General features: G+C 44.4%; 2 protein-coding genes across 2 annotated transcripts; both read left to right on the top strand.

The window, feature by feature from the left end:
• Positions 1-508: 508 nt before the first annotated feature.
• On the top strand, positions 509-25,101 carry LOC118507861 (helicostatins). The gene is made up of 4 exons (XM_036047064.1): positions 509-962; positions 22,927-23,284; positions 23,350-23,516; positions 23,587-25,101. The coding sequence occupies exons 2-4, from the start codon at positions 22,983-22,985 to the stop codon at positions 23,718-23,720; spliced, it is 603 nt and encodes a 200-aa protein (XP_035902957.1). The 5' UTR covers positions 509-962; positions 22,927-22,982; the 3' UTR covers positions 23,721-25,101.
• LOC118507862 (probable salivary secreted peptide) lies at positions 20,926-21,965 on the top strand. Its single transcript, XM_036047065.1, has 3 exons — positions 20,926-21,260; positions 21,345-21,544; positions 21,604-21,965. Exons 1-2 carry the CDS (start codon positions 21,081-21,083, stop codon positions 21,516-21,518), a joined length of 354 nt encoding a protein of 117 aa, XP_035902958.1. The 5' UTR covers positions 20,926-21,080; the 3' UTR covers positions 21,519-21,544; positions 21,604-21,965.
• Positions 25,102-26,491: the final 1,390 nt, after the last annotated feature.

Raw genomic sequence — 26,491 nt, 5'->3', positions numbered from 1 at the left:
CAAAAAAAAAACAAAAAACGGATCTGGGGCCGGCCGTCTGGGGTCGATTGAGAGTATGGCGCGGAAACCCAATTGCAATCACATTCCAACAAATGTACAAACTTTGGCAGAAGCCTACTCGCAACTTAATCAACTGCCCGCGGTTCGCCACAGACCACCGGAAGCGGGCTTAATATCAAGCGTAAAGCGTTGACTGCTTCAGCAAACAACCGTCAGCGACAACACGTGGTCGGTAGTTCATGCGACTGCAGCAGTTCATCCGTGAGGCTTCCGGTTCACTCCGCCACAGCTCAGGCTACTCACGCATGAACCCATCGGTGCGACACGAACCGCTACCGACCGAGCAGTACGAGCCCGAGTGGTGAGTGCCAGCGGGTGCGTTTTTCGCACACCCGAACCCGTGCCGCGTCGGGAAAAAGCCGCGGGAAAAAGCACCTCACCGCGGGCGTCGGCGATGGGTCGCGCAACAGTTAGTTGTGCGGTGTGCGGCGGCAAAAATGCACGGCCGAATAATATAAAAGCGGCAGGACGATAAGCGATGGCTGTAAATGCTCATCAACTGCTGTACGGAGATAAAGTCAACACTTGGCTATTGCGCGGCTAGTAGATCCTTCCCCTGGTGAGCGAGGATCGTGGCGGTGGAACAAAAGTCCTCGTGCAAGTGTGCATGCATTTTCATGCGTTAGGTGAATCACAGGATACGTGCACACGCAAAAGCATCTGCCGCGATTGATGGTGAATAAATGCTGCTCGACAGCTTGGTGTGACCACCTCTAGTGTGTCTAGTGTTTAGTGTCGTGTGTGTGTTTGTTAGCGTGTGTATGCCACAATTCAAACTTTAGAGTGCACCGAACAAGATAAAACATTTCAACCGTTTGCTGGCCACAGTTTTGGTGCACCGAACCGAGCAGATTGTGACAATTCGATTCGGCTGACGGAAGTGGCGAGTAATCGAGAGTCTGGTAAGCATCGCCAATAAGTGTTTCAGTGTGTCGTGATGGAATTGAGTCCAATTTTGTGCCATTAATGGGTTGGCAAGATTGGGCCAAATGTAAAGATAATTTTAAATTTCTGCCAAATGAATCTTAATCTCGCTGTACGAAGTGGTGTTTTAATCGAACGTCCATTTGCATAATCATCCCTATCGTTCGTGGAGTAACGTTTCACTTTTTGGGAACACGTATTCAACCGTTGTTACCCCGCAGTTCAATTGCGTCACGAATGGGGCAAGCAATTTGGGAAGCATAAACGCTCAAATCGCTCCCCAGGTGTCCCCAATGCTCGGTGACATTCGCGACGGTAGCAGAAGTCTTAGAACGTTTAATTTAATCAACTACATCGGCATGGATTCGGCAAGTGTTAATTGAACGATTCCAAACGATGCCATTAAAAAGAGCTTTCGGCGGTGAAATATGCTTATTGTTTCCGCCCGCCGTTGTGCACGATGAATGAGTTCAAAAAGAAGTGTAATTCAACGTATCTTCACACTTGCGTGGTTTGTAAAGATGAATCCTCGGAAAGGGCTTATTTTTAGGGATGTTTCATTAAATTAGATCTTCCTTCCAGAAAGGCGTCGTATGGTAAAATAACGGCTGAGTAATTTTTCTTGGAATAAGCATCCAGCTCTGTTCACGCCGGAAATGATATCTCCGTTTGGTGTTTCGTTCAGTAGAAGAAGATGCAGAGCGTCTCAGTTTTTTTTATTTGTCACTGTCAGTGTGAAATTAGCGAGGCTTGAGGTTAAATACCACAGTACAAAAAAAATACTTCAATTGGCTCCACAACCATTGTGGCATTTTCCCAGCTGTGACTTGAATTACCCATGTCTATGTCAGAATGAAAAGGGCCATAAAAACGGGGTCCTATCAGCCTCGTACGTTGCTTGAACTGAATAATGAAAATCATTATTAATAATTGAAATAGCTGCTTACTTATACTAACTTCCCCGTTTTGTGAAGAATACGATCGATTTGAATGAGTCAACTGAAAAAAAGCGGTTACGGTTTTCATTAGTGAACATTTAAACTGTGACCCTTTTACACATACAAATAAGGAAGATTTTGACCAATTTTGATAACGGCGCGCCTCCGACGTTTATGCAAATGCTTAAACTATAAATACTGTCCACCGTCTCCAGCTGTCCAGGTTTCTTTGAAGCTTTAGTCCACGAAATGCAAAAATTCTTTCCCAAAACCGTTGTGTTTTTGCTTTGTCGCTAAGTTTGCCTTCATAAAACCTCCCGGTGGCTCAGAACATCACCTTGACCAGAGTACAATTACTATTATCACTCTGGCCTTGCAGTTTCGCCAAAAAAAAAAAACCCGCGTTTGGTTCTTTCTTTAATTGCCCAAAAATAGCTCAAGCGGTGTGAATAATTTGAATAAAAACCAAAAAAAAAACACTCATCGAACTGTATCATATATCAAAGCACCGGACGGAAGCACCGGTCAGTAATGCGATCGTTAGGAAACGGCAATCTCAAAAAATGTGTGTGTTTGTGTGCGTGTGTGTGTGTGTGTATGGGTATTGTTATTGACGCACTCATTCATTCATCTCCATTTGCGGGACTGGGCGGCGAAATTTAATTAGTTTTCCAATATTAGACCCAACGATCTGTGTCGTACAACATTCCGCGAACATTTAAAATGTACACGCCAATTTTTCTCCGATGCTCTGTAATGGCATTCCGTACGACACACCCCAAGCACACAGGGGAAGAGAAACGTGTCTTTCTGGGAAACCGAAAGCATATTGGGCGGCACGCTGTAATGTGTTTTTCGTGGCGGACGCCGATAGCTTTCTTGGCGCCATCAGGAATGCACGCGAACGGTCATTCGCGAGCTTGTGCAGTTCGCAGTGCTTTGCTGGCTAAAGTTTTCCATTTTCCCTGCAGCGAATCGTCATATTGAGTATTACAATGATTGCCGAAAACTTGGAATTTGTTTCTGGACTATTATCCACCGTTGGCTTAGATAGCTAGTGCGTCGGGGAAGCCGTTAGAGGCGGCGTGGTTCACGATTTAAAATTTATCGTATCCGGAGAAATTCGCAACGGAAATAGCTCATTGTTCGGTGCATGTTAATCGAGAGTAGCGCAGATCGAAGCATGGCACGGAGTAATGCAAACAGTGAAGTCTAACAAGCTTTGTTGCGTGCTGGAACTCCCAGAACGGGATTTGTTCCCAACTCGCAAGAGAAACCAATCCGGTCAACCGGAAACCTTATGTGAATATTTCCGATCTTTCACGATGCGACCGTTGTACTTTTGGCCGGTCTGCTTGCATTGCTAATGCCAAATAACTCTACTTTTGTCCGGCAGCGTAACATTATTCTTACCGGAAGTTTATCGACTCGCATCATCTTGCCATGCTGTCTTCCACATGCGTGACTAGGAGTGTACGGAGACAGAAGCAGTTGGTTAAATATTTGCATCCCTGCTTACGAAGGATACCTCGCCGGAGGGTACCTGATGAGCTATTCTTCGAGAAGTTCGCCACTGCAAGCTACAGGACCTAGGCTAATGTTTGCTTGCCAAACCCGAAATGTCCTTTCGCTTCTCGTCTCCAGCTTGTTACCGGTGTAATATCGCAGTACGATGGCTGGCCAGTATGGGCGCTGTACCAAATTATGATGTACGAAACTGCAATAAAAGCATTCCCACCTAGCAAACCGGCCACCGAACATTGTCAGAATGTTAATGAGTGCCATTGTGTGTACGGATGTTGTGCGGGAAAGCTGTTCATCCTAACGTCCGGAAAGAACCAAAGCAATTTTTCGTGTGTAAAACACGGAACGAAACAACCGTTTTCGGTGGACGGTTTGACACGGGTTTCATGATTACGCTCCGGCCAGGCTACTGTATATTGCACACGCGTCTGAACTTAATTCGCTTACGGAACGGTGCACGGTTCGACGCCACGGAGAACGTCAACACCACGTGTTGGTGTAACGTGGTTTTATATTCAGACAAATGGACATTAAAGCAATCGTATTTATTCAAACACAATTTCGTTTTATCATCTTGTCGCCCGGTATGATTGTGTTGTGCCACACAAAGGAAGGTTTATCGTTCGTTGGATAAAGCAGTGTTTCAGGGAGCTTTGGCAAGAGTTTAAAATGTGGGCAAACGTCACAATATTCGACAATCTTAAATTCAGCTTTTTAAGATGAAAACGTCGACAACAAGAAATACAAAGTAGAAATATTTGCGTTCTCCTCTTGTAGTGCTATTGACAGATTGAGTTCGGTTGCAGTTGCTCGAAACCTTTCTCCACACACAAAACTGAATAATAAGTGACATTCAACTTTTCCCCAAGCCTTTGCGTAATTGATTTCCCGTATCTGTAGGCTTCCACGAATGCTTTCCCTTCAACAATGTCGGCAACTGCAACTCGATTACACCCTTGTCCTGGGTGCCTAGCTATTGCAACAGTTCGCTGGAAAGGCGTGTGAAAAAGTAAATCATCGAACGCATACCAAACCACATTCCGGTCGGTGTTGAAGGGTCTAACGCGCTCATGTTAGTCTTTGATTATCAACATCGATACTGGACAACTGGACAACAACCGAAACCCGGAATGCAGATGGTTCCGGCGAGAGGCAAACATGATGATGAACGATGGATAACACGTCACGGCCCCGGTCCATTGCGTTTCAATCAGACGTGACGGAGCGAAGGTATGCATAGCATCGAGAACGAGAGCATTTCGCCCGTCCTGCATGAAATTCCAGTCGACCACCAGGCGTCTCCATTGGGTAGCAAAACCACCGGGCGTCTCCATTGAGCAGCCGAAGTAGTTTGGTGGCCGGTCTCACATGTGTTTGGGAGCGCAAAAAATTGATAACCTAATTGTCACGTTTAGGGCATGTTTTATTTCTTGCCTCGGCCCTTCGATGCCAACCTTTTTTCGGTTGCTATTGTCACCCCTGAAAAGAAATTCATCATCTCAAGTTCGTTTGCGGCCAGAAGGATCTACCCTTGATCGGTTGGACAGTTGGAGCAAATCGCCCCACATTGACGTGTGGGCAATGAAGAAACAAAAAAACAGAACGAGGGTGCCAAGGGTCATGTGGGAGGCGAAAAAAAAGCAATCGGTCGACACGAGCTCACACTGAAGCGGAATTTGATCACGTACCTACTTGGGTTTACTTTCGGACCTCTCGATGGCGAGCGGTCTTGATTGCCATCGGCTGGACAGTGTCTCCATTGGCAGCTGTTTTGAGGCGAGAAGATTAGCCAGGATTGGACAATGGAAAGCATAACAAGGTACAAGTTTGAAGGATAGCCGGGAGCGGTCGTGCCTTGAGAAGCATCCTTCAATTTGCTCCATTTTTATTACGCGCACTGTTGAAGTGGTGGACAATGTTTTTCCAGCTGCATTTCTATAATGGGCTTCGAAATAAGGCTTCGACGGGCGTTTAAGTAGAGTTGCGCAAAAGTACAATGGTTTAAAGTGTAAGTTCAGCATGCTGGTTGTCTTCCTCATGCCGTGAAGCACTTCTCACACAGCCGTAAGTCACGGTGCCCTGGTTTGGTGTTGTGGTTTGTCAGTTCGCTCACAGCGAACAGCGACACGTCCAGGTCACCATTACTGGAGCCCTAAGGGTGCGGTGCGATATGCGTAGAATGTTAAGCACAATCCCATTCAACAACCATTGCAACACAGTGAGAATCGCGACAATCTTAACGCCTTGCCGGTGGTTCCGGCGTGACTCAAGGAGACTTTTTACTGCTAGCTTGTTCGCTAGCTCCACCAGGACGACGCTGCTGTTTATCCGCTTTTCGAAGGTTGGCTTTATTGGTGAGGGACAAAACAAAACAAAATGCACCAGAAGTCACTTTAATCCCCGCCCGTGTACCTCGCTTAGCCCACAAAGCCAACCCCGAGCACCGTCGTCGGAGTCGGTATTGAGTGGGAAGACATTAGGTAGAGCCACCGCAATACGAATCACAGCTGAGATTCGTAAAAATGTGTAACCAATTGCATGTGTTTTGCAGTGTATCGTACAGTGGTATTGATTTGGGTTGGGCTTAGCCAAATCTTTTAAGCTTCTTGTTCTGTTACGTTACGTTGGCTCAGAACCGGAGTACCGAGTTTCTAATGATTTTATCAATTTTATCGATGGATTTACTTGCTGTGCAGAAAAGAAAAGACAGCGATTTTTTTGGGTGATTTGAAAGAGAGTGAAAGATACGGATATCGAGAAGCAGCCTGATTTTTTTTGGGTTGAAGATACATACTTTAAATAGTGTAAAATGTATTAAAAGTTCATCGTACTTCTGTCTGCGGACCTCACATAAAATTGTGTGTTTTGATACACACAGGGTAATAAATATTTTTCTTTTTCCAAAAAAAAACCGACAACGATATCGACCATAAACCATAAAGCAGATGTGGTAGAGGGTTCAAATTCCTCCCGCACAGGCCACATTTAAAACGGCCCAGTTACAAGAAGCACACAAAGCACAATAACCTCGTGTATCTGCCATCTCGATTGCCCTCCTCGGTGTGCGCCATTTTCATTCGTATCGGGCAAAGTGAAAAAGAAAGTAAGAAATGTTTACAAATTGATACGATCGTTCTCGCGGACGGCACATTCAAGGCCAACCAATGTGGGCTATGTAGCTGCCGCAGAATGTAATAAACATAACGTGGGAAGCTTCGAGCGCTAGTACACCCAGATGCCAGATGATGGTTGCATTCCGCATTGTGGGAAAGTTGCATCGAGTTGATTCTCGAGACGATGAACGCGCGCGACATCAAACCTTTTCTTCAAGCCGTGCATCGAACGGAGGGCTGGCGATGGACCCGCTACCGCAAGCAGCAATCGGTACGGCACCGGAAGGGATTATCACTTTTGCATTTCACTGGCTGCAAATAAACTCGCGTGAACGGTAAAGGTCCACCGAGCCACGGTGATGGGCGATGAGAAAAATTCAATTAAACCTGTCACATGCCAACACTGCCTGCCAGTAGCGTAGTGCGAAGCCAGCACGACAGAAAGGTCCTGTGCATTCGACCTTGCTGACGACAGTTGCAACCAGCCAGCTTTTCGCGACAATTTCCCACTCACGGGTGGAAGGCAGAATGTGCAGCAAAGGAACCTGTTGATCCGTTCTACTAGGGACCGGTATTCCCAACAATACCGACGACCCACAACGGCCCAGTGGGAGCTGCTTGCTGAACAAAAGACGTGTCGGAACGGAATGGACGTAAACAAAACAAGTCCCAGTCCCGCAGCGTTTGCGCTTTGTCTCTTTTGTTTATGTGCTTTCCTTGTTGCGAGCGTGATTGTTTCATGATTGGTTTACTTTTGCTATTCACGGTAAGTGATGTGCATGTTTGTTTAGTTGGCGTTAACAAGCGGTTTTTCTTCCCGAAAAAAATACAGCTTTCTCAGAACATCAGAAGCGAGTCAATCGTTGGTGGAAATCAATCGTTAATACGTGACCAAAAGATCCAAACTGTAAGCGGCACCATGTTTAACATGTGAGGACTTTTAATTGATTACGTGGGAAACGCTGTAACGACAGCCGCAATCTACTGCCTAAAACAGCATTTGAATTTCTTTGTAAAGATGGCCAACCATCAGGAATCAATGCGCGATTACAGGCAGTGGAAAGTTGCATTCATACAATGGAATGCCGCATTAGGTTAGGGGAGATTTGCCACTTGGCTTGGATTTGGCTTGTTTATCGTTTAATTGTTTTAAAGAAGTAGCAATTAAAAAATACTTTTTTACACTATTTTTTGCGTTTAATCCGTCCCAAGGTAAATGATGCGGCGTGATATTGTAAACAAACAAAATCGATGAAATTTTTAAAAAAATTAGAATTTGACAGGGTTGCACCCCAAATAGGCGGCAAAAAATCTACAGATGCAGTAGAATTCCATAGCCGAATTGCAATTTTTTCCCTAACCTTAAGTAACCTTCTATTGAATGCTTGTCACTGCCTACAACGAGATTGCAATATTCCATTATCCAGTTGAAACTTTCCACCGAGTGATTCAAAAGTTCCATTTTATGATTGGAAACCCTGCACGTACTACAGCGGCGCCAGGTTATCTCGTGTCTGAGCTAAAAATAATATTTTCCTTACAATAACTGTTCAGGCAGAGATTTCAGTTAGGATTTCAGAAGAGACCGTTTCTTCCTAGAGCGTTATAGATATCGTGCTCGGATGCGTCTTCCGAAATCAGGAAGCAATATCCCTTACTGGTTGGTTGGAGATTTTGGACTTTGGCAGCCAGATGGTCACAACGCTTAAAAGAAATAGAACGTCAGAATTAAAGTTTCATACAAGTCTAATGCTAACAATCAACTCTCTGTTGGCTGAAAACAAAAAACGGCTTTATTAATATCCAAGCTAAGGCCATGCAAGTGTTAAGTAAAAAGCAGTCGTTTACTTTACTGTGAGTACGTTAGTGCATAAGCGTTTACGGTTAGCGGCAAGATGATACAGGTTTGCGATCCACACATTGAAATTGTCAACTAACTTGTATTAGAAGAATGTTTTAAATAGATAGTGAAACTTTGTTGAGAGTTTTGTTCACTGGTTCTGCGTTGCCCAAACTCTTACAGAACTCTTACAGTTGCACCACAAAATATTGCAAACATTCATAGGTGAATGAATTAAGTTTAATAATTCTCTATAAACTCCCTTAAAGTCTTTATTAGCTACTTAACCAACCAACTGCCGAGTCGACGACCTACGCCACTCCGGCGCCCCATAACATAATTATTAATACTATTAATACATATTTCTAAAGCCTTAACATTTGTTCAAACTACATCGTTGCACAGAATCAGTAAGGTACAGTGGTCCCACAAACCTTTCACTCAGTTGCCTTAACAAATGATAATCACAAGCTCAGCTCAAGCCAAGCCAATAAGACCTTGCTCGCGTAGGATGAGTTTTACCCTTTTTTTGTTTCGTACAACAGTTGTGTCTTTCTACCCACTTTATGAGACATAAAAGAATAAAACTTTAACAAAAACCATTTCACGGTCTCATTTCCGGGCTTAGGGCAGAATGGCGGCCAACCGATGGGATTCAATAGAATTGCTCATCTTCCCAGGTGCAGTTAATTTCCCGCCAATCGATCGAAGCATATTGGCTGCCCGATGCCTGATCGGGAAATGAGAAAATGAAACACAGATAAGTAAATTCTGTTGCGAAAGGAGTTTTATATTCTGCCCCTATCATCCGCTTGCGCTCAATACTCCTCGGATGTCCTTTCTTAGTTGGTTTTTTTTTTCTTTTGGAAAAATACACAGGAACAAGTTTTCTTCATTATGTGAGCAACTGTAATGACTGGTGCTGGTGCAGTTTATGGCACTTATCGTTGCACTTAATAAAGCTGTCCGGTAAGGCAAATGGCCAATTTGCAGCGAATGGCATGCTGCTGCTGGTGCTGCTGCTGCAAAGCGTTGTTTGCGTTTGCGTTCGATTTATTTCTTTGGCCTCGTTTTCACGCGTTGTTAGGCAACAGTTGGCCTGGTTGAGTAATGAAGGAGATACGCCAAAGGATGTCAAAAGTGAGCTTTCCGAGAAGAGAGAATGCATGTGACCCGGTACGGATAAACGTGCTGATAGGATGATACGCAGAAATTTGGGTTGGAAATTGGGCAGTGGGCAACGCTTCAAACGACGATTTGGACGAGAGTTTGATTGCCCCCATCACGTTCCACCAACCTAATTGATCTCGATAGTCATCATCGTCCACTTTATGGTCATCACCCGACTCCATGTCAGCACACCGGCCAGGCGGCCGTTCCCCAAACAAAATAAGCTGTAAAGTCGCGTCCCTATGGTAATGGGAAGTTCGTTGGGGTTGGCGATTGAGGGAAAGATGTTCGGATGCATCAAGTGTGTGTTTCGTGACGTGTGCCCGGTACGGTTCTCTCGGCACACACCGGGCGCTGATGGTGTTTTGACGAAATTCATTATCCCTTATTACTTGCATAATTTGGTTCGTGAAGGACCGATCGTTAGCTAGCGTGAATCGCTGAACACGGCTTACCCACTCGAACCGGTGTCTATGACAGGCAATGTCGGGTCGAAAAGGGAACCGAGCACCGGAAGCACCAAACACAACACGAAAGACAAACACAAACGCGAAATTGTAAGGATAATCACATACGCTTCCGGTTGACGGTGAGCAACTCGGTCGTGCCTTGGTAAGCATTTTTTTTGCTCCAGGTTTTCGTTTATCGTGTCGCGAGGCGTCAACAGGACAGGTTCGCCGCAGGGGATGGCGTGACAATTGCATTTACATCGCCCGAAAGCCTTTGAAGTGTGTGCACATCCTCCGGTGCATGCGTCAAGCCATGGCCGGTGCGTTGTCAGCGTTGGGGTGTATTGTCGCTGATGTTATGGAAAACGCAAGGGGGACAGTATCGTCTGTGCCGAGGAAAAGGATGGAGTGAAAAATTAAGCCCGCTATATCGGCTTTTGGTTGCCGGCACCTGATACCGAAAGTGAATATTATGCAAAAGTTTAGAATGAACCGCTTAAGCTGCTTAATAACAAGTGGTGCCCACATTGAGCATGTGGCTTATAAAGATTATCATTCCAAGTACTTGTGGCATGAGTGCGATATGAGCCGTATTTTATAGCGAACGGTTTTTGAGGAAAAAGACATAGGCGATAGACGTACTTCGATCGGTAAATGCTATAGTCAAATCACAATTCTACTATACGATGATTTGTACCTGTTACATTTGTGTTGCAAACGATACAAGTGAACTCAACCTGTAATTTTATGGTACAATAAGTCTTAGGTTTCGTTTATTTTTAATTTTCCCAAAGCACAGTTGTCGGATGTATCTGTCGCTGGCATGGACATCATAATTTAAACGATCGTCCAAACATATTCGCCCCCAAGTCTTTGGATAATACAGGAGTTTTTATTAAACTGTCTCTGTTGTTCCAAAGTCGTTTCCTTTTCCGTTTCCTGTTCCGTGTATTGATAAGGTTTTCCATCATCTCTCAACGATTGGATGGTGATTCAATGATTTGCTATCATGCATTTCTACTCGTTCAGTGACGTTAAAGTGAGCTACATATCGTCTGTTTTCCTTCGACTTACATTTGAGATATTCTTACTTCCAATCAATCTTGGTTAAGAGTGTTCAAAAGGGGCAGTTTGGTCGTTGAAGACGAATAACAATTCGAAGGTCCACAAATATTTGAGGTTGAAGACTATACGAATGGATTCACTTAACCGGCCATGTGCCAGGAAAATTTTAGAAAGATTTCCTGGCATTCTGGAATATATGGCAAAACAGCTCTGTGGCGTGTCATGTCGTGTATAATCTTTCCCGACTGCTGCTGCAGAGTTGACGTATCCGAGAAAGCTAGCTACCTCAAGTTAAAAAATCTTGTTCGCGACATGACCTTGAGCTGTGAGTTGTGCTCGTGAGTTTAGAGAGTCTGTAGCTTTTCTCAACTTTTTCGTCCAACTGGTGGACACATTGCATGGCTCTGAATATCAGCATGGCTAGGAACCCACCAGTTATCTTTCTTTTTTGATTATCTTTTTTGATATTTGAGAAGAGTTTTGAGACAGCCAATAATGCCATCCATCAGAGGCTAAGCTGTTCGTATAGGTACAAAGTCTTCAATAATAATCTGAAATTCATAACGATAAGATTCTACTGTGCCAGCTGAGTATTTGTATAGGGGACACGCGGAACATTTGCTTCTTGTGATTGAGGAGATACCGTAGATAGTCATAAGCTCCCCCAACGATTAATGATCACTGAGGATCACGCAGGGATAAAACAATGAAGCTCTACGTGAACGGGGGGCGGTCCGATGGCCGAGGCGATAACGGTTCCGGTCTTCACACGGCAGGACCGGGATTCAAATCCCATCCAGACCGCCACTCCGTAGGTAGGGCTGACTACTTTACTGCGGGTAAAATCAAGTCATAGAAAGCCAGAAATGGCAGGCCAAGACCTCACGAGGTTGTAGTGCCAAGGAAGAAGAAGAAGAAGAAGTTCTACGTGAACCCTTGCTCCGTGAAAACGTACAATTCATACATTTTCGAGATAGAAATGAAAGAAAAAAACAATTTCAAAACATATAACCTGTTACACAAGTTCAAGCTTCCCATTCCCAACACCCGTTTCCACGTTAAGCCGCTTGTGATTGCATGTTCAATTAGTAGAGCAAAAATGCAATTTATAACTCAATCAGTCATAACTTGTAGCCAGCACCAAACCTGTCACATCGTTTTTGAATTCCTAGAAGCAGAGTTCAAAAATGTTTTGTTTTTTTTTCGGATGCTTCTTGCCTTCATGATTATGCAAGGAATGCAATCGTAACCCAAAATCCACCGCACGCACCCTCTGTGTTCCCTTCCCAACCCAACCCTAAATCCTGCGGTCGGTGGTGGTCTATCCTTTTGGGCTCCAGTTCCCTTCACTCTACGCGTGCCAACCACCATTAAACACAATCGCAAAAACCATCCAAACGCTCATGATGATAACTGACGGACGTGATTTTTATGTTTGTCAGCCAGCGCAGTCGTTGTGTTGACTGGGAACCGATACTCGCGAAGCCCCACGACACGTAAGTGCTTTTTTGCCGCTGTTCATCAGTTTGCCATCCGATTGGAAAGCCAACCGCCAATGTGGGGTGGTTCATACACATTTTTCGTACCGTCGCTCGCAATGTGCTCGGTCGGGGCCGGAAGCGATGCGAAGTGGGGGAGGGCCATCCATGTGTCTGCAGGGATGTGGGTGTCATTTGTTTGAAAAGTGTCGTTATGCTTCCGATCTTTGTCCTGCGCTTCCCAGTAATGATCCGGTGTGTGATGTGGGACATGGGGATGGGTGTGAAGGTATGCTAATAAAAAATCACCATAGACTACGACTACGAGGACGCGAGACGACGCGGCACAGGTCGCCCGTAGGCTGCAAAAGCAACGACCAGGAACCATTGCGGACAATAACGAAAGAAAACCCTGGCACCGAAATAAAGTTCCACAAGTGGAAAATCTCGTACCATCAGTGTGCGAAGCTGCGTGTGTCATCTGTGGAAAATATTTTGATAACAAGTCATGAACAACAGCCACCGGAGAAAAAGAGGCGGAAGTCGAGAAAAGCAAAATAAGCAAAACGTTAATATCAGCATTTTTGCCGAAGCTCTAAATAGCATAGTGTTTCCTTTTTTGTGGGGTGTTTTTTTCTTGCTCAAGGGTTTTCGGCCACCGTGCGTTCCCCAAAGAGCGATGCGAAGTTTAACACCCTTAACATACCAGACAGATCCTCAACAAAATGCTGGTACAAATGTTCGACCCGAGGAAATCTCCTTAGATCATAATTGCCACACATCAACAAAGGTGGCAGAAGAATCTTATTCGTAGGGTGGTTAATCCAAACCAACTCCTCAATTATCCGTTTACCGTACTCGTACCTTCGGAACCGTACCCGTAGCTTCAAGGACACCAGGAGATTGTGGAACGGATGAAACGGATAGCCGTACTTAACTGCAAAACACCATTCTCAATTAGCTGCGAAAGTTAAAAGTCGTAAGAAGTCATCAAGAGCGTGTGACGCGATCGACGACGGCATAACGACCGCAACGCTGGTAGCTAACGGGCGAACAATTAACGAAGCTGATTGCGGGCTGATTCGAGAGTACGACAAAAATGGCGCCAAGTGTGAACTTTATTAAATTTTATTTTTACCAACCCCAGTGTGTGTGTTTGTGTGGCAAGCAGTGTGACCAATTTTCCCGCTATTACACTCTCGCAACCGACAACAAGTGCGCTTGGAAAAATGAGCAGCGTCACAAGGACATCAGGCAGGAAAAATGGAGAGATCGTAAGCTTTTCTATGAACAATAAAATTACCTCCTTGGACGATAATCTGGTGGTTTTTTAGTGTCCCATACGAAGCAGCACAGTAAAACTTAACGATCGTTTTCTCGGCATGCATAGTTTGAGCAGTAGGGGGAATAAAGCATCCAGTGCACAGTGGTCAGTTTTGAATCGATGTCGGGATAAAAGTGCTTTTTGTTTACCAAGGACATGATGATGATGCATTTTTATCAGCCAGTCCATGTATTTTTATGAGATGATGGGCACCAGTGACTATACTGGCCAGCGAAATACGCAACAAAATTTCACGAGTAGAAGAACTTTTTTAGAACAATACAAAAGTTTGACGAGATGATTTGAAATGTTGCTGACGGTTAGGTTTTTTTTAATTTATTTGACCTGACTGATTCTATTGACGAATCCCTCTTGGCAATGTTCGACAGGACGATAGTCAATCAGCTTGTTGGCCCTGTATGTGTGAAAAGAGAGTTCCGTGATCGCGCCAGTATATTATGGCGTGCCTTGGTCATGTCATGAGAATGGCACCATACGATACAGCCCGGAAAGACCCAGCGTGGTAGGCTCAAACTAAGTTAGAGTGATAGCGTTGATGCGTCCGCCAGAAGGTTTGGGTTATTTTATAAGCTATCGACTGCAAAAGCAAACGATTCGGAGAATATTCGGTAACGGTGCTTTTTCTTGGTTTAATGGCCGCTTAGGTCATGCCTGCAATTTCTAACTTATTAGACTTATCGATACCGCGTAGTTGGTTAGTCAGTTCTCACTACTGCCATTTTTAACACAGGTCCCAACAGATTCTTTTCCAAATTTTCCTAAATTCTGATACTTTACATCGAGCCGTAGCGGGATTTGTACCTTAAACTTGCACTCGTATCGGACTGGTTGATAACAAAATCGGCTTTAGCTTTAGACAAAACATGTAGGATAGCTTCAATCAATATTGCAATAATAAAACAGTTTAAAGTTCATAGAAAACAGTATTTTGAAGAAATACACGATGCTTTGAGCACCTCAGTAGACGCCAACAAGTCTTCTTACAGCTACATCTAATCTTTCTATAGACGATCAACGACGATGTAGATCTAGACGATTTTAACAGGACATTATCAATATACACAACCAACTTTGCTGTCGAAGCATTTCAATAACTTGATTTCAAACTGGACCGCCATTTCTGTGATTTTTCTTGTTCTAAGGGGATATTTAGCTCAAAATAAACATTAAATATTACTTTCGACATTCTACTCAAAGAACTGCAGCATTTACAGCAATCTAAAGTTATTATTATGTATAGAAAATGTTGATGCAACTAAGACTCAATTTAACTTGTGGTGACTTCAAAACTACGAATGTGTGATATTGTAAAAATAGAATTATTCCTCGCTTGGATTGATCCGTTAGTGTTGAAAAGTATGCTCAGTTTAATATTTAAAAAAAGTGTTTTAACTTCACGCACACACCAGGCTACATGCCACCAATAGCCCAATGTGCACTGATGGAGCAGAGCAAAGATAGTCGAGGACAAAGTAAATTGAGCTACAAGAAAGAAAAAAAAGAACAAAGAGCGCGCGTTATGCTCCTGAACATAACCGAAGAAGATTGATTCTCGCATGTTGCGCGTGATTATCGGGGTATCTTTTTCGCATCCACAACTTCTACGACATCGTCAACAGCGCACAATCGGGAGAAAATTAAATTCATCCTAGCCCAAATCGCTGCCAGAATATTGCCAATTTGGTCGACGTAGGCACCATTTAATGGGACACGTTGATGCCATCATCCTCGAACCGGACGAGCGTGAACTATGCAATCGAGCCGATCGTGCGTGTGTGTTTGCCTTTTTCGATAAATTTCCTAAAATGAAAGAAATTCCATTTATGATGCACACACACGCTCGCCAGCATAAGCTCATTAACGCTGTTCGATATGTTCGATAAGTGTTTTTAAGCCAAGATTAGGTTGATTTGATATTTCGACCGTACTGACGCGGTATTATCGGCAGAGATTAATTTGCATTAGAGGCTCAGCCAGTCAGCAACAGTCAAGTGGATAGTTTAAGAAGCGATCCGCAAGTGCCAGCAGAGAGGATGGAACAATCCTTTAACAAGCCCCTTTTCAAAACATCACCCGTAATGAGATTAGTGCTGAGGAAGAATATTTCGGTAATGTGAACCCATAAAGCAGACCCAACCGTCGACACCATCGCAGCCTGCAGCTACACAATAAGTGGCCATAATATGTAGCGTGTGGGGGGGGGGAGGGGGGGGGGCGTTCGTTCGACGTTTTTTGGTGCACAAATACACACGTCAGCGACCAGGCGGCCGCTGCTCATACGTACGTAGGGGATGCATAAGCGCGTCTAATCAGGTCATAGTCACGCAGCCACGGTTCTTTCGTTGTACGATCCTGCCAAACTGTGCGCGCAATAAAATATGCCATCGAAGCGTGTACCGCACCAGGATTAGGGCGAGGATTATTTGCGGAATGATAAATAATGCCAGATAATAGCTATTGTTGTTGGCGATTTGACGGGCTTTCCGTGCGTGTGTGTGTATGTTTGGCTTTTCCGATCACGCCTCGCGCACTATTCGGGGTCGCCTCACGTCCTTTTGCGTACGTCGTTTGGTGGCCATAGTGGATGATATGATTGCGCCGCTAGCAATAATAGCGCGGCCAATACAAAACATTTACTGGCACGCGGTTTTGCTGTGCTTTTTCGGTTCGTACCTTACCGGGCTATAAAGGACCACGTGTGGGTTTGCTTGTAATTCCTGTATCGTTGCTGTAGCTGGATCAGGATTTTCCCCAATGCGAAGCCGTTGCTCCTTGTGTCCTTTACCCTTTCACTTTCGTTCTCGCTCTCTCTCTCTCTCTCTCTCTCTCTCTGTATCTCGCTTTCTCAACGAAACACAATGACCCACTGACTATCTGCCACCTAGAGCGGGCTTCCACTAGTGACGATGACGAGTACAATGATTGTAATTAATCAACTATTATTTGAAAAGGCTTCACGGCGCAACACCTTGAAGGCGTCTCGAGCGCGGGTAACAATTTCATCCACCGTGCTGTGGTACCGGGTATCGATTGTTACGAAACAAACAAGTCTGTTTTAAAGGAACAAATGGGCGATCGTTAAACAGCTGTTAAAACAATTAATACAAGACTAAAGGGATGGAAGAAGCTTTGGGCTTTGTCTCTCAAAATAAATTAAACACATTGGAAAATGTTTGCGCCAAGCGGCTTTCTGACTTTCTGACCAACAGTTTTTCTGCCATCGTGTCAAACGCAGCCGAACCCGGCCATTAATGCAGTCGTCGGCCGTCGCTCGATGCAAATAACCCATTTGCTACACTCCCTATTCACATTATGCTGTGACTAGCACGTCGTCCGCCGACGACGAAGGCGGGCAGCGCAGAAAACACTCCATCAATTAGACGCACAATTGAGTTTGCTAATTGTTTTTGTATTTTCCTACCCCGCTTTTAGTATGCTACTCTGCACACCTAACAAGGGCTCACTTTCACCCCCTGTGTAAGGGAACTTTGGGTGCTGCGAACCCTGGTGCAAAGTGACCGAAGCAATAAATAATCGCCGCGACATAAGTTAAGTCTTTTTGGAAATATTTTCAATAACCAAATGATTATTTGGTTCGTCATTATCACTCGTTACGTTTACAAATTAGTTGAAAAGAATGCTTGCGCTAGCTACAAGTAAGCTCGTTGCGGTAGCGGCTGCGTACACCCGTTTGGGGCTGCGTACGTTTTTTTTTTCGTAACGCTGGTAACGCCTTGGGTAACGTTACAGAGCCTTTTCGGGTGAGCAATACTGGATTAGCGTATTTTCTGATGCATTCTTTTGAAGAAAAAAGGGACCAAACCGACGAAAGGGTGCTATATTGAATTGGTTGAACTTGAAAAGGAAAATCATACACTGGATCCACAAAGATGACCCTTGACCAAGGGATTGTGATTGCCAGTGTGATGAAAGAATGCGAGAAGAGACAGATAGAAGAAGTAATAATAAAACCGCATGAATTGCAAAATTGCGTGCTACTTATTCATGAGAGGAAATGCATAAAGTCTGACAAGGACAAGAAGAAGAGGAGGAGGAAAAGCCGTCCTTACGAAGTTAAAACTCTTCACTTGCTCTCCAACGTTATCAATCTAGGGAAGGACAGGCAAATTACCAACCTCAACGAGATTCATGTCACCTGTCCTTCCTACATAAAATCATGGCCATAAAGGTACGCAGATGTCTACGAAAACATGTGGCCTTAAGAAGACTCTTTAAACTGATTTTCTACCTTTGGTGCTAATGAAAGTTGCTGAGTTGATCCTCACCTTTAAGAGACGCATTTACCAAGATAATACCAAAAGACAGTCAGCTAACTAGGGTTCGGGTATCAGGGATTGTGAAAGAACCAGGAATACTTTTTAAGAAGTTTTGCTTGTATTCGTCCAGTTTAGGACACAGCTTGTGGACACTTTAACAACCCGACAAGCAGTTAACATAGATTTTTAAAGAAACCAGTTTCCACCTCAAATAGAGATGGATAAGAATCGAGATGGATGAAAGAACCAGACAAGACACATACAAAAATCAAGGGGTCAATTGGTTTATCAGGACGTGAAGCCTTGCGTGAACTTGCGTGGTGTCACCTGAGAAGATCATACTGAAGAATAACTTCAATATACTTCATAACTTCGACAGAAACAATTTTTTGGTAAAACTGGATAAACTGGAACGGGGCGCTGGTATTAATTGTATTATCAGCCCAATCCTAAAAAAGGCAAAGTTTACCGTTCATGGATGTCTGATTCTCAATGCTCAAGTCACAACCTTTTGCTAGAAGCCTTTGTTGTAGACGAAAAATCAATTACGATACAACGAAGTTAACGAACAGTAAAATTAAAACGATACAAAATCAGCCTCTTTTTATAAAATATAGATTATTCATTAAAATATGTTTTTTAATAAGAGTTTTTGCTTTGTCTTGACCTCAAGAAATTGTCGTAATGTTGTCAACTGTCAAAACCAGTTTAACGCAAATTCAATTGCCTTCCTTTTGCGGTTGCGGTGATCGTGTCTCGATTGTGGATTATGTTTTTCATTATGATAATGGCAAGTTTTCGACTGACTCTTCGCTTTTTTCTTCTCGGAAATGACTACCGCAAACGAACACAGTGTGTCCTTCGTAGCGCGGTGGGATTAGCGCGGGCCGGCTATTTCTGGCTGGCTGCTGGCTTCACGGATCTCAGATGAATGAAAATATTTTACGTGGAAGGAGCCAACGTGTCGCACACGCCAGACACGCGCAAATCTCCCAGTACAGGAACAGAACACCAAAGTGTGGAGGGGATGGAGAGAACAGTAATATTGAAAGGATTATACAGCACTGAAAATAAAAGCAAAACATTCAGCGGGTGCTGGCTGCGGGTCTGTTTGCACGGTATAAAAATAAGCCAGACCGAACCAGATTCTGCCAGTATCGATTGGCCAGCTTCGATAGCGTAGCGACGATAATCGATGCAGAAAACCTGGACTACTGGTGTTGAATCGATCGAAGGACTACAGTCGACTGCAGCAACTGTAAAATGGATGCATTTAATATTTCAAGGAAGGCGGTTTTGCGATGAAGCAACACATAATTAATACCGTTTGCAAAACTGGGAACTTTGGCTGCAGTCACAATCGCATCACTGTGCTTTATGTAGTTTGAGTTTGTCCTATGGTATCTTTTCACCTTTTTAAACATCCCATTATTACTTCTCCCCTCCCATTAGTAATAAATGATTCTCCCACTTATCCACTCCCTTTCAATTACTCCATACTTTTTATCATTGATCCGTGGTAGCTGTCGGCAACGGCTGTTTGGCTTTGGTTTACGACTCTTCCAATTCATTTTCACATAAACAGAGGATCTTCTTCTCCTTGGATCAGTCCTGGAAGGGGATCAGGATGAGATTTGAACCCAGAAGATCATCTTGTGTTTCTCCATAAAATCGATATCGATGTAACACGAAAGCAAAAAATATGCGATATGATTGATTGGTACAGATATAGAGATGTAGCTGATGAAAGTAGGAAACAGCAATGAAGCAAACAAAGATTGCATGGAGTTGGAAAGATTTTCATGGGCAGGCGGGTGGGTCTTCGGATAATTCAGGAATGGCGGAATATGGGCGTACCCCTTTCTGAATTCAGGTCAGGTCTGCTTGTCAACTGTCCACATAACCTTGAGCAGACTGGAGAAAATGTGACAGAGTTTTACATGTTAATTTCCACTTTAGCTTCAGCTGGAACACTACTGCTTCATCTCAGAAGCTCTGTAGTATTGATAATAAAAAGATAAGATTTTTAATTTGGCTTTTAAAGGTGAAATGCTCCATACAGCAAGATTTCTACTCAATTCATATTTTGGTACTGACCGCTAAGTATGATCAGCAGTGGGGCAGTACGGTGGCCGAAGCGATAACAGTTCCGGGAGCTTCATACGACTGGGCCGGGGTTCGAATCCCCGACACAGAAAGCTGGCCGAGACCTTTCGAGGTTTTATTGCCAAAGAAGTAGAAGAAGAACGATGATCCAACTGGATGCAGTATGATTAATGAAGTACCTGTCGTGCGCAACACCTAATCACGACCATTCAAGTGTCCGCTTATCGCCCGCCTTTTTAATAAGCTCCAAACGCGTCCTCAAAGCATTCGGTCACCCGGTCACTGATTCACACCCGCCCGGACGGAAGTAGATAAAGTGAGTTTCAATGTTCCCGGCTAAGATCAGTGGCCCGAACCCCCCAACGGTGACAAACGAGCGGCGAGTGTTCTTCTGCTATCTGCTTTATCTGGTACGGCTTCCCGTACACGAGGCTACTTGTTACCTGCTAGTGTGGTGCTCACCCCAGTGGGTGGTTGGGAGCACACACACACACACACACACACACACACACGTGCCAAAACAGAAAAACAAAAAGACATGCACAATCTCGACTACTGCCATTGATTCTGAGCCCTTGCTGTCGTTGCTCGGCCAGCTGATAAGATAAAGGTGCGAGGGAGAAAGGGGTTCCGAGATTTTTGCATTATAAATAGTCTAATTGGTTGGCGCCTAGGACAACAAACAGTTGCAGACAGGTGTACCGAGCAGCATCTCTAGACATTTGACGTGCGAAAATTTGCCACATTTGCTTGCCAATTAGTTGACAATTACTGCGTTTCGCGTCATAAAAATGAAAGGACTCGCCGTCGTTGCCGCTGTGCTGCTGTTTGTGTGCCTGGTAGCTAGCCAGAGCAACAACTATTTCTGGGGCGTTCGGGATCCGCGTGATGCGCTGCTTAACCGCACCATCGCCGTCCGGTCCGGTACGATTCTGCAGGTCAAGTCGATAGATCTCGTGTACCCGGTGAAGGTGAGTGTGGTGGGCCGTGCCTCATGTTTCCAAAAGGTGCCTAATATTCATCCGTCATTGGATGCGTTTCGTTCCACCAAATAGGGCCAGGTAGGACGTAACATTAGTGCCATTAGCGTGACGGACCAGTACACCAACGGTAAGGGCGGGTACGCTAGCTTGTATGCCGGCGGTATCGGATACAACTATACGACGGTTCACCTGAAATCGCAACGTGGCCATGGGTACAACTTTATCGTGGAAATTTACGGCCGATAGGGTGTCACGCTGCGACCGTCGGTGAGGTGAGATGCCTCTTTGAATCGAGATGCATCGGCGCAACATAATGATCAAATGTTATCAGTTTGACGGTCGAGATTCGGCAGACGATAAAGGCACCCGTTCGCTGCTGGGGAAAAACACCGTAAAAGCTAATGGGAACCTCATGTAACATGGCAAACAACCGCGGATGGATGCATGGATGGCTTGTCGAATTCGAATGATGTTGGCCGGAGCCGGACCTCAGCGTAAAAATGAGACTCGCGGTCAAATGTAAAAGTCGTTACTATGTAGCATTAGTAAATGAATTTGCAATTGCAACAAAATCCTTTCCTTTGAGCTTTCTCACTCATTGTTGCCCGTATAAATACACGCATAGAATTAGTAATAATTGGAAGCTTATTCAAATTATATTGCTTATTTTGGGAGATCTTTTGTATCAGCTTCGAAGAAAAATAATGCTCTTTTTTATCAATTCTGAAAGAAAGGATAATGTATCCCCTTAAAACTGGAACGACATAGAAAAGGATGAAATTGAAACTGGCTAATTAAAGGATTTTTTCCAAATTAAACTAAACGGAGTTTCGGAGCATCCATCGTTCGTAGCCTTTTTTCAACTTATCGTCGGATCGTCAGTGGGAACAGTGTAGCCATCTTGCTCAGAATCTTATTCGCCGCGGTTCTTCTCAACTCGCGCCTAAGCCGTAGAAACTGAATGAGAATCCTCGCGGTGGTGAATCTACCCATGAGGACACGAAAAGGGAATTTAAACCACAAGCCTCATTCGACGGCACGATCTCTTGGCACACGAAATCCATTAGAAGCAGTCTCTTAGATTGCATTGATCTTTAGTAAAAACAACGGCCTTTTCTACTATAGCAAAAGAAAATTGTGCGGCGCGGCTCCAGCTACCCTGGAGCTTTAGCCAGTAAGATCTTTCAAAAAATAGGATATCATGGAAGACATGTTCGACGAGGCTGCCTGTTCAACGAGTCTTAGCAAAATTCCTAAGATCCTGTCATATCCATCTGCTGCCTCGCCATCGTCAACTTACTTGCCTACTGAGGTACAGTTACATGGTTCTAGGAAGCTAAACTATACATTAATTTCATGCCACCCAAAAAAAAACCCACCTACCCACCAAAAAACAATCTTGTCAAAATGCTGATACTCCATGACTTCGATTCCAGGGTCCACGTATGGCTTCCGAAATAATTCCAATTTATTATTATGATACCCAGCGTTTCCGTTTCTTAAGAAACAGCAAATAATATTTAAAACCATAAATATGTTCCATTCCCAATTGCTAGGATTTTGCTATTGCTCTCCTACGTACAAACAATTGAAACGGCATGTGGGATCATCATATTTACTTTCCTTTCGCTATCAAACCTTATCTTTCTTCCAGCACGAAGCCGATTACAATCTTGTCAACCAAGCGCGAGAAAACTCCACAGCAGAAGTATGCGTAGCTACACGTGGGTAATGGCAGTGATCGCGTACATGACGCTTTCCCTCTGCCTGTCAGTCAGTTGGTCACTTCCGGCCAGTGGCGCGACCGGCGGTAATAGTAACGATCTCGACGTGGACGACCTGAGCCGGGATCGCATGTCGGGTGAGATCTCCACGTCCCAGTTCCAGCATATGCTCGCCGTACGGTCACCAAAGTACAGCTTTGGGCTGGGCAAGCGGCGCTACATCATCGAGGACGTACCTGGCGCAAAGCGGTTACCTCACTATAACTTTGGCCTAGGAAAACGCGGAAGGTGAGTATGAGCGTTTGGAGGAGGTGGCGAACAACGATCCTAACGAGTTTGTCCCACGATCACAGTCCTTTGGGCGGGAACGATTACGAGTACGATGGGCTGATGGGAAATCAGCTCGGATGGAACGATAACGATTACACCAATCTGATCACGAAGGATGGCCAGTTCGATTACGACGCGGACAAGGACAAAGATGCTGCGAAACGGGCTACGTCTGGCAACGGGGCCGGTGGTAAGTGGAGCGATTCGCCCCTGGAGAAATCCCATGATGACCGGACACTTTCTGTTCCTCTTTCTTTTAGCCGCGTACCGTTATCACTTCGGGCTGGGCAAGAGACGCACGTACGACTTCGGACTCGGCAAACGCTACTTCGATGCGGAAGAGTTCAACAAGCGGCTTCCAAACCGGTACAACTTTGGCCTCGGCAAGCGCTAATTCAGCGCGCACCATCTCTACCACCATCGATCGAGCTCGGATCCGGTTCCGGTTGCGGTTCCGTCGCGTGGCCGGTGCATCACCCAAGACCAAAAACCAACGTGTGTGCGAGTGTGATTGGAAATGAATGCCCCCGCCTCCCATTAGGCTCCAGCACCCGGTGTACCAGTCAGGCACGGCCGAACCGAGTTCTGCCGAGACGTTCGGCACCATTCGCACACAGCAGTGTAAATTATATATAAAATAACACATACCTCCCACTCTCTCACTCTCTCCCCCCGTCCCCCACCTTCTCCTTCTCCATGCAAAAACATTACACGCGAACGGTGGTTGGCCGCCCAGCAAGCAAGCCGGCCTGAAATGTGTCGCCAAACTAATCGAGATCAATGTAGAACCGTAACATGATCGGCCCAGAGCTTGTATCATGTATCATAATGTTGTAACTAATTATTGAACCAAACGCAACGCAAACTTCAACACTCCTATCGGTTAAGGTTGTTTTACCTCAATTTCAACACGTCGCGGGATGAGCGTATAGGAAGTTAAAAATTCAACCCAAAAAAATTCATGTATCGAACGAATCGGCAACAATAAAGCTTCCGCTCGGAAATCTTCTGCTACGAACTGCTACTGCTGTCTAACACGCCTAACCAAAGCCAACCAAATATTCCTTATCTCTTTCTCCTTCATCACTCCCTACTAAACGGTTTCTCGGGCCGACCCATCAGTGTTGAAGCACCTTGCCGAGAAGGGAAAAGAATACCAGAACGCATAATGTAAAACAAAACACATAAGTATTTGTACAGTTTGCAGTGCTGATGCTGAAGGACTGATGCAAGTTAACTAACCTTCCTTAAATCAAGACAACTTTTAACACGATCGTTACTCCACATCAATAGCCCTTACATACGGAAGCCCATCTTTCCTCCGTTTGTAGTCTTGCTTTCGTTTTCCGATGAGTGACCGTACCGTGTGTGTGTGTATGTTAAATGTAACGACACGACAGGGACATGAAAACCGAACCCTGCAACATTCGTCGAATTCGGATCAGGATCCGTGCCAACAGTACGTACGCATAGGATCGAACGAGGAAAGTTGGAGGTTTATGTTCAGCCAGACAGACGACAGAATTATTATATCCCTTCTCCTTATCTCTGTACTTCTTCTACTCTCATGTTCGTGTGTTGCTGCGTGTAATCAACTACCAAACAAATTCTCTGTAAATATGCAACACTTCTATTCGCATGTAATGTAATGGATACACTAAAGCATTATGCGCACACCACATCCTGTGCGATCGTAAATAAGCTACTAAACTGGAATTAAACCGAAATAAAGTACTACCATAGTGGTAAATGAACATGGCAGAATGCTTACTTCATATGAATGTTTTTGCTACAGAAGGTATTTAACAACGATCGGGTTACGATCGGGGTCAATATTATAACCACTTTGGAAACACGTACCGTTAATGTGAAATAGGCATAAAAGACTTGATTTCCGTACAGTTTTCTATATGGCTTCGTCAACTACATCCAGCACGATACAATTCGGCTGAACACTTGCTCCATAGACCCACATCACCATTAATAATACAAACATCATGGCACCCAGGATGAACAACGTAGCGAGATCAGTAGTATCAGTACTACTCATCATAGCGCTGACTTTGGCAGTAACGGCGCATGATAGACATACAACCATCAATCTTCATGAACATAAAATCTGTCAACCACTATTTTATCCTTGGTGTTACGGAGGAGAGTCACAACTCTGCTCGCCAAATCTGCCATAGCTATGGAGAAAGGGATGAAAATGTGGAGCGGTCCAGATGGGATTTGAACCCCAGGTCCTGCCGTATGAAGACCGGGACGCCCTCAGTATTGACCCAACGTATTCAGCCCAAAAGAGGTTGGCGAGTTGTTAATGACTTTTGAATCAACTTGGGTGAAATTGAAGTATGTTGGGGCGAACTATCGGTAACTGGTCGTTCGAGAACCATGGTTCACGATAAAGTGCTTTCTAGAGCTGTGTTTTGCTAGATTGCTTCAATATGCTCTCCTCTTCCGCGAGTTTTGATTTGAAGAATTAACCATAGCAACCACCATTGTGACCAATACAGTTGCACTTGTTGCATTGATGGTTCGAGCATTCACAGTTGCTAACAGGTGGCGAAAATCTCCCGTTTTCTTCATAATTTGTTTTCTTAAGCTACTCTGTAAGCGTAATGTCGTTCTACGGATCGAAATTGAATTCGCAAGGAGCTGGCGTAAGAAGTGCTACCAGCTTCTGTACTAGTTTCTATACTAGAGTATTGCACGTTGAAGACGTCTACGTCCGGCATGTTGCTTGTTTGTAGTTCGCGATTCCTCATTGTTGTATCCGTTGGGATTCCAATGTATCTTTGCTCACTTCAACTTGGATCTCACTATAATACCAACTTTGCACCAACTGAAATTCAACTGCCCGTGTATCACTCCTGCATTCTCTTATGTACCATGTAATATCAATGGGTACTACGATCTAGCAATAACGATGGGTACTACCATAACCAAGGTAATGTCTACGAAGCTTTTACGTTTTTAATAAGAACAAATTAACCATATTTAAAACGAATGCATTGTTCATAAAACAGTAACGTAACTGATCGTTTACTCCCATTCAGTGTTATTGGGCGATCTCATTACAAAATTGTATACTCCGAATCTCTGTAGTTCTTTGCATACTCATGAATGGTATTGAGGCCGGGATGGGCAAGATGTTGCAGCTCA

Source organism: Anopheles stephensi, chromosome 2 (genome assembly GCF_013141755.1).
Source record: "Anopheles stephensi strain Indian chromosome 2, UCI_ANSTEP_V1.0, whole genome shotgun sequence".
In the NCBI taxonomy this organism is placed as follows: Eukaryota; Metazoa; Arthropoda; class Insecta; order Diptera; family Culicidae; genus Anopheles; species Anopheles stephensi.
This window is presented reverse-complemented; position numbering and strand designations above follow the sequence as displayed.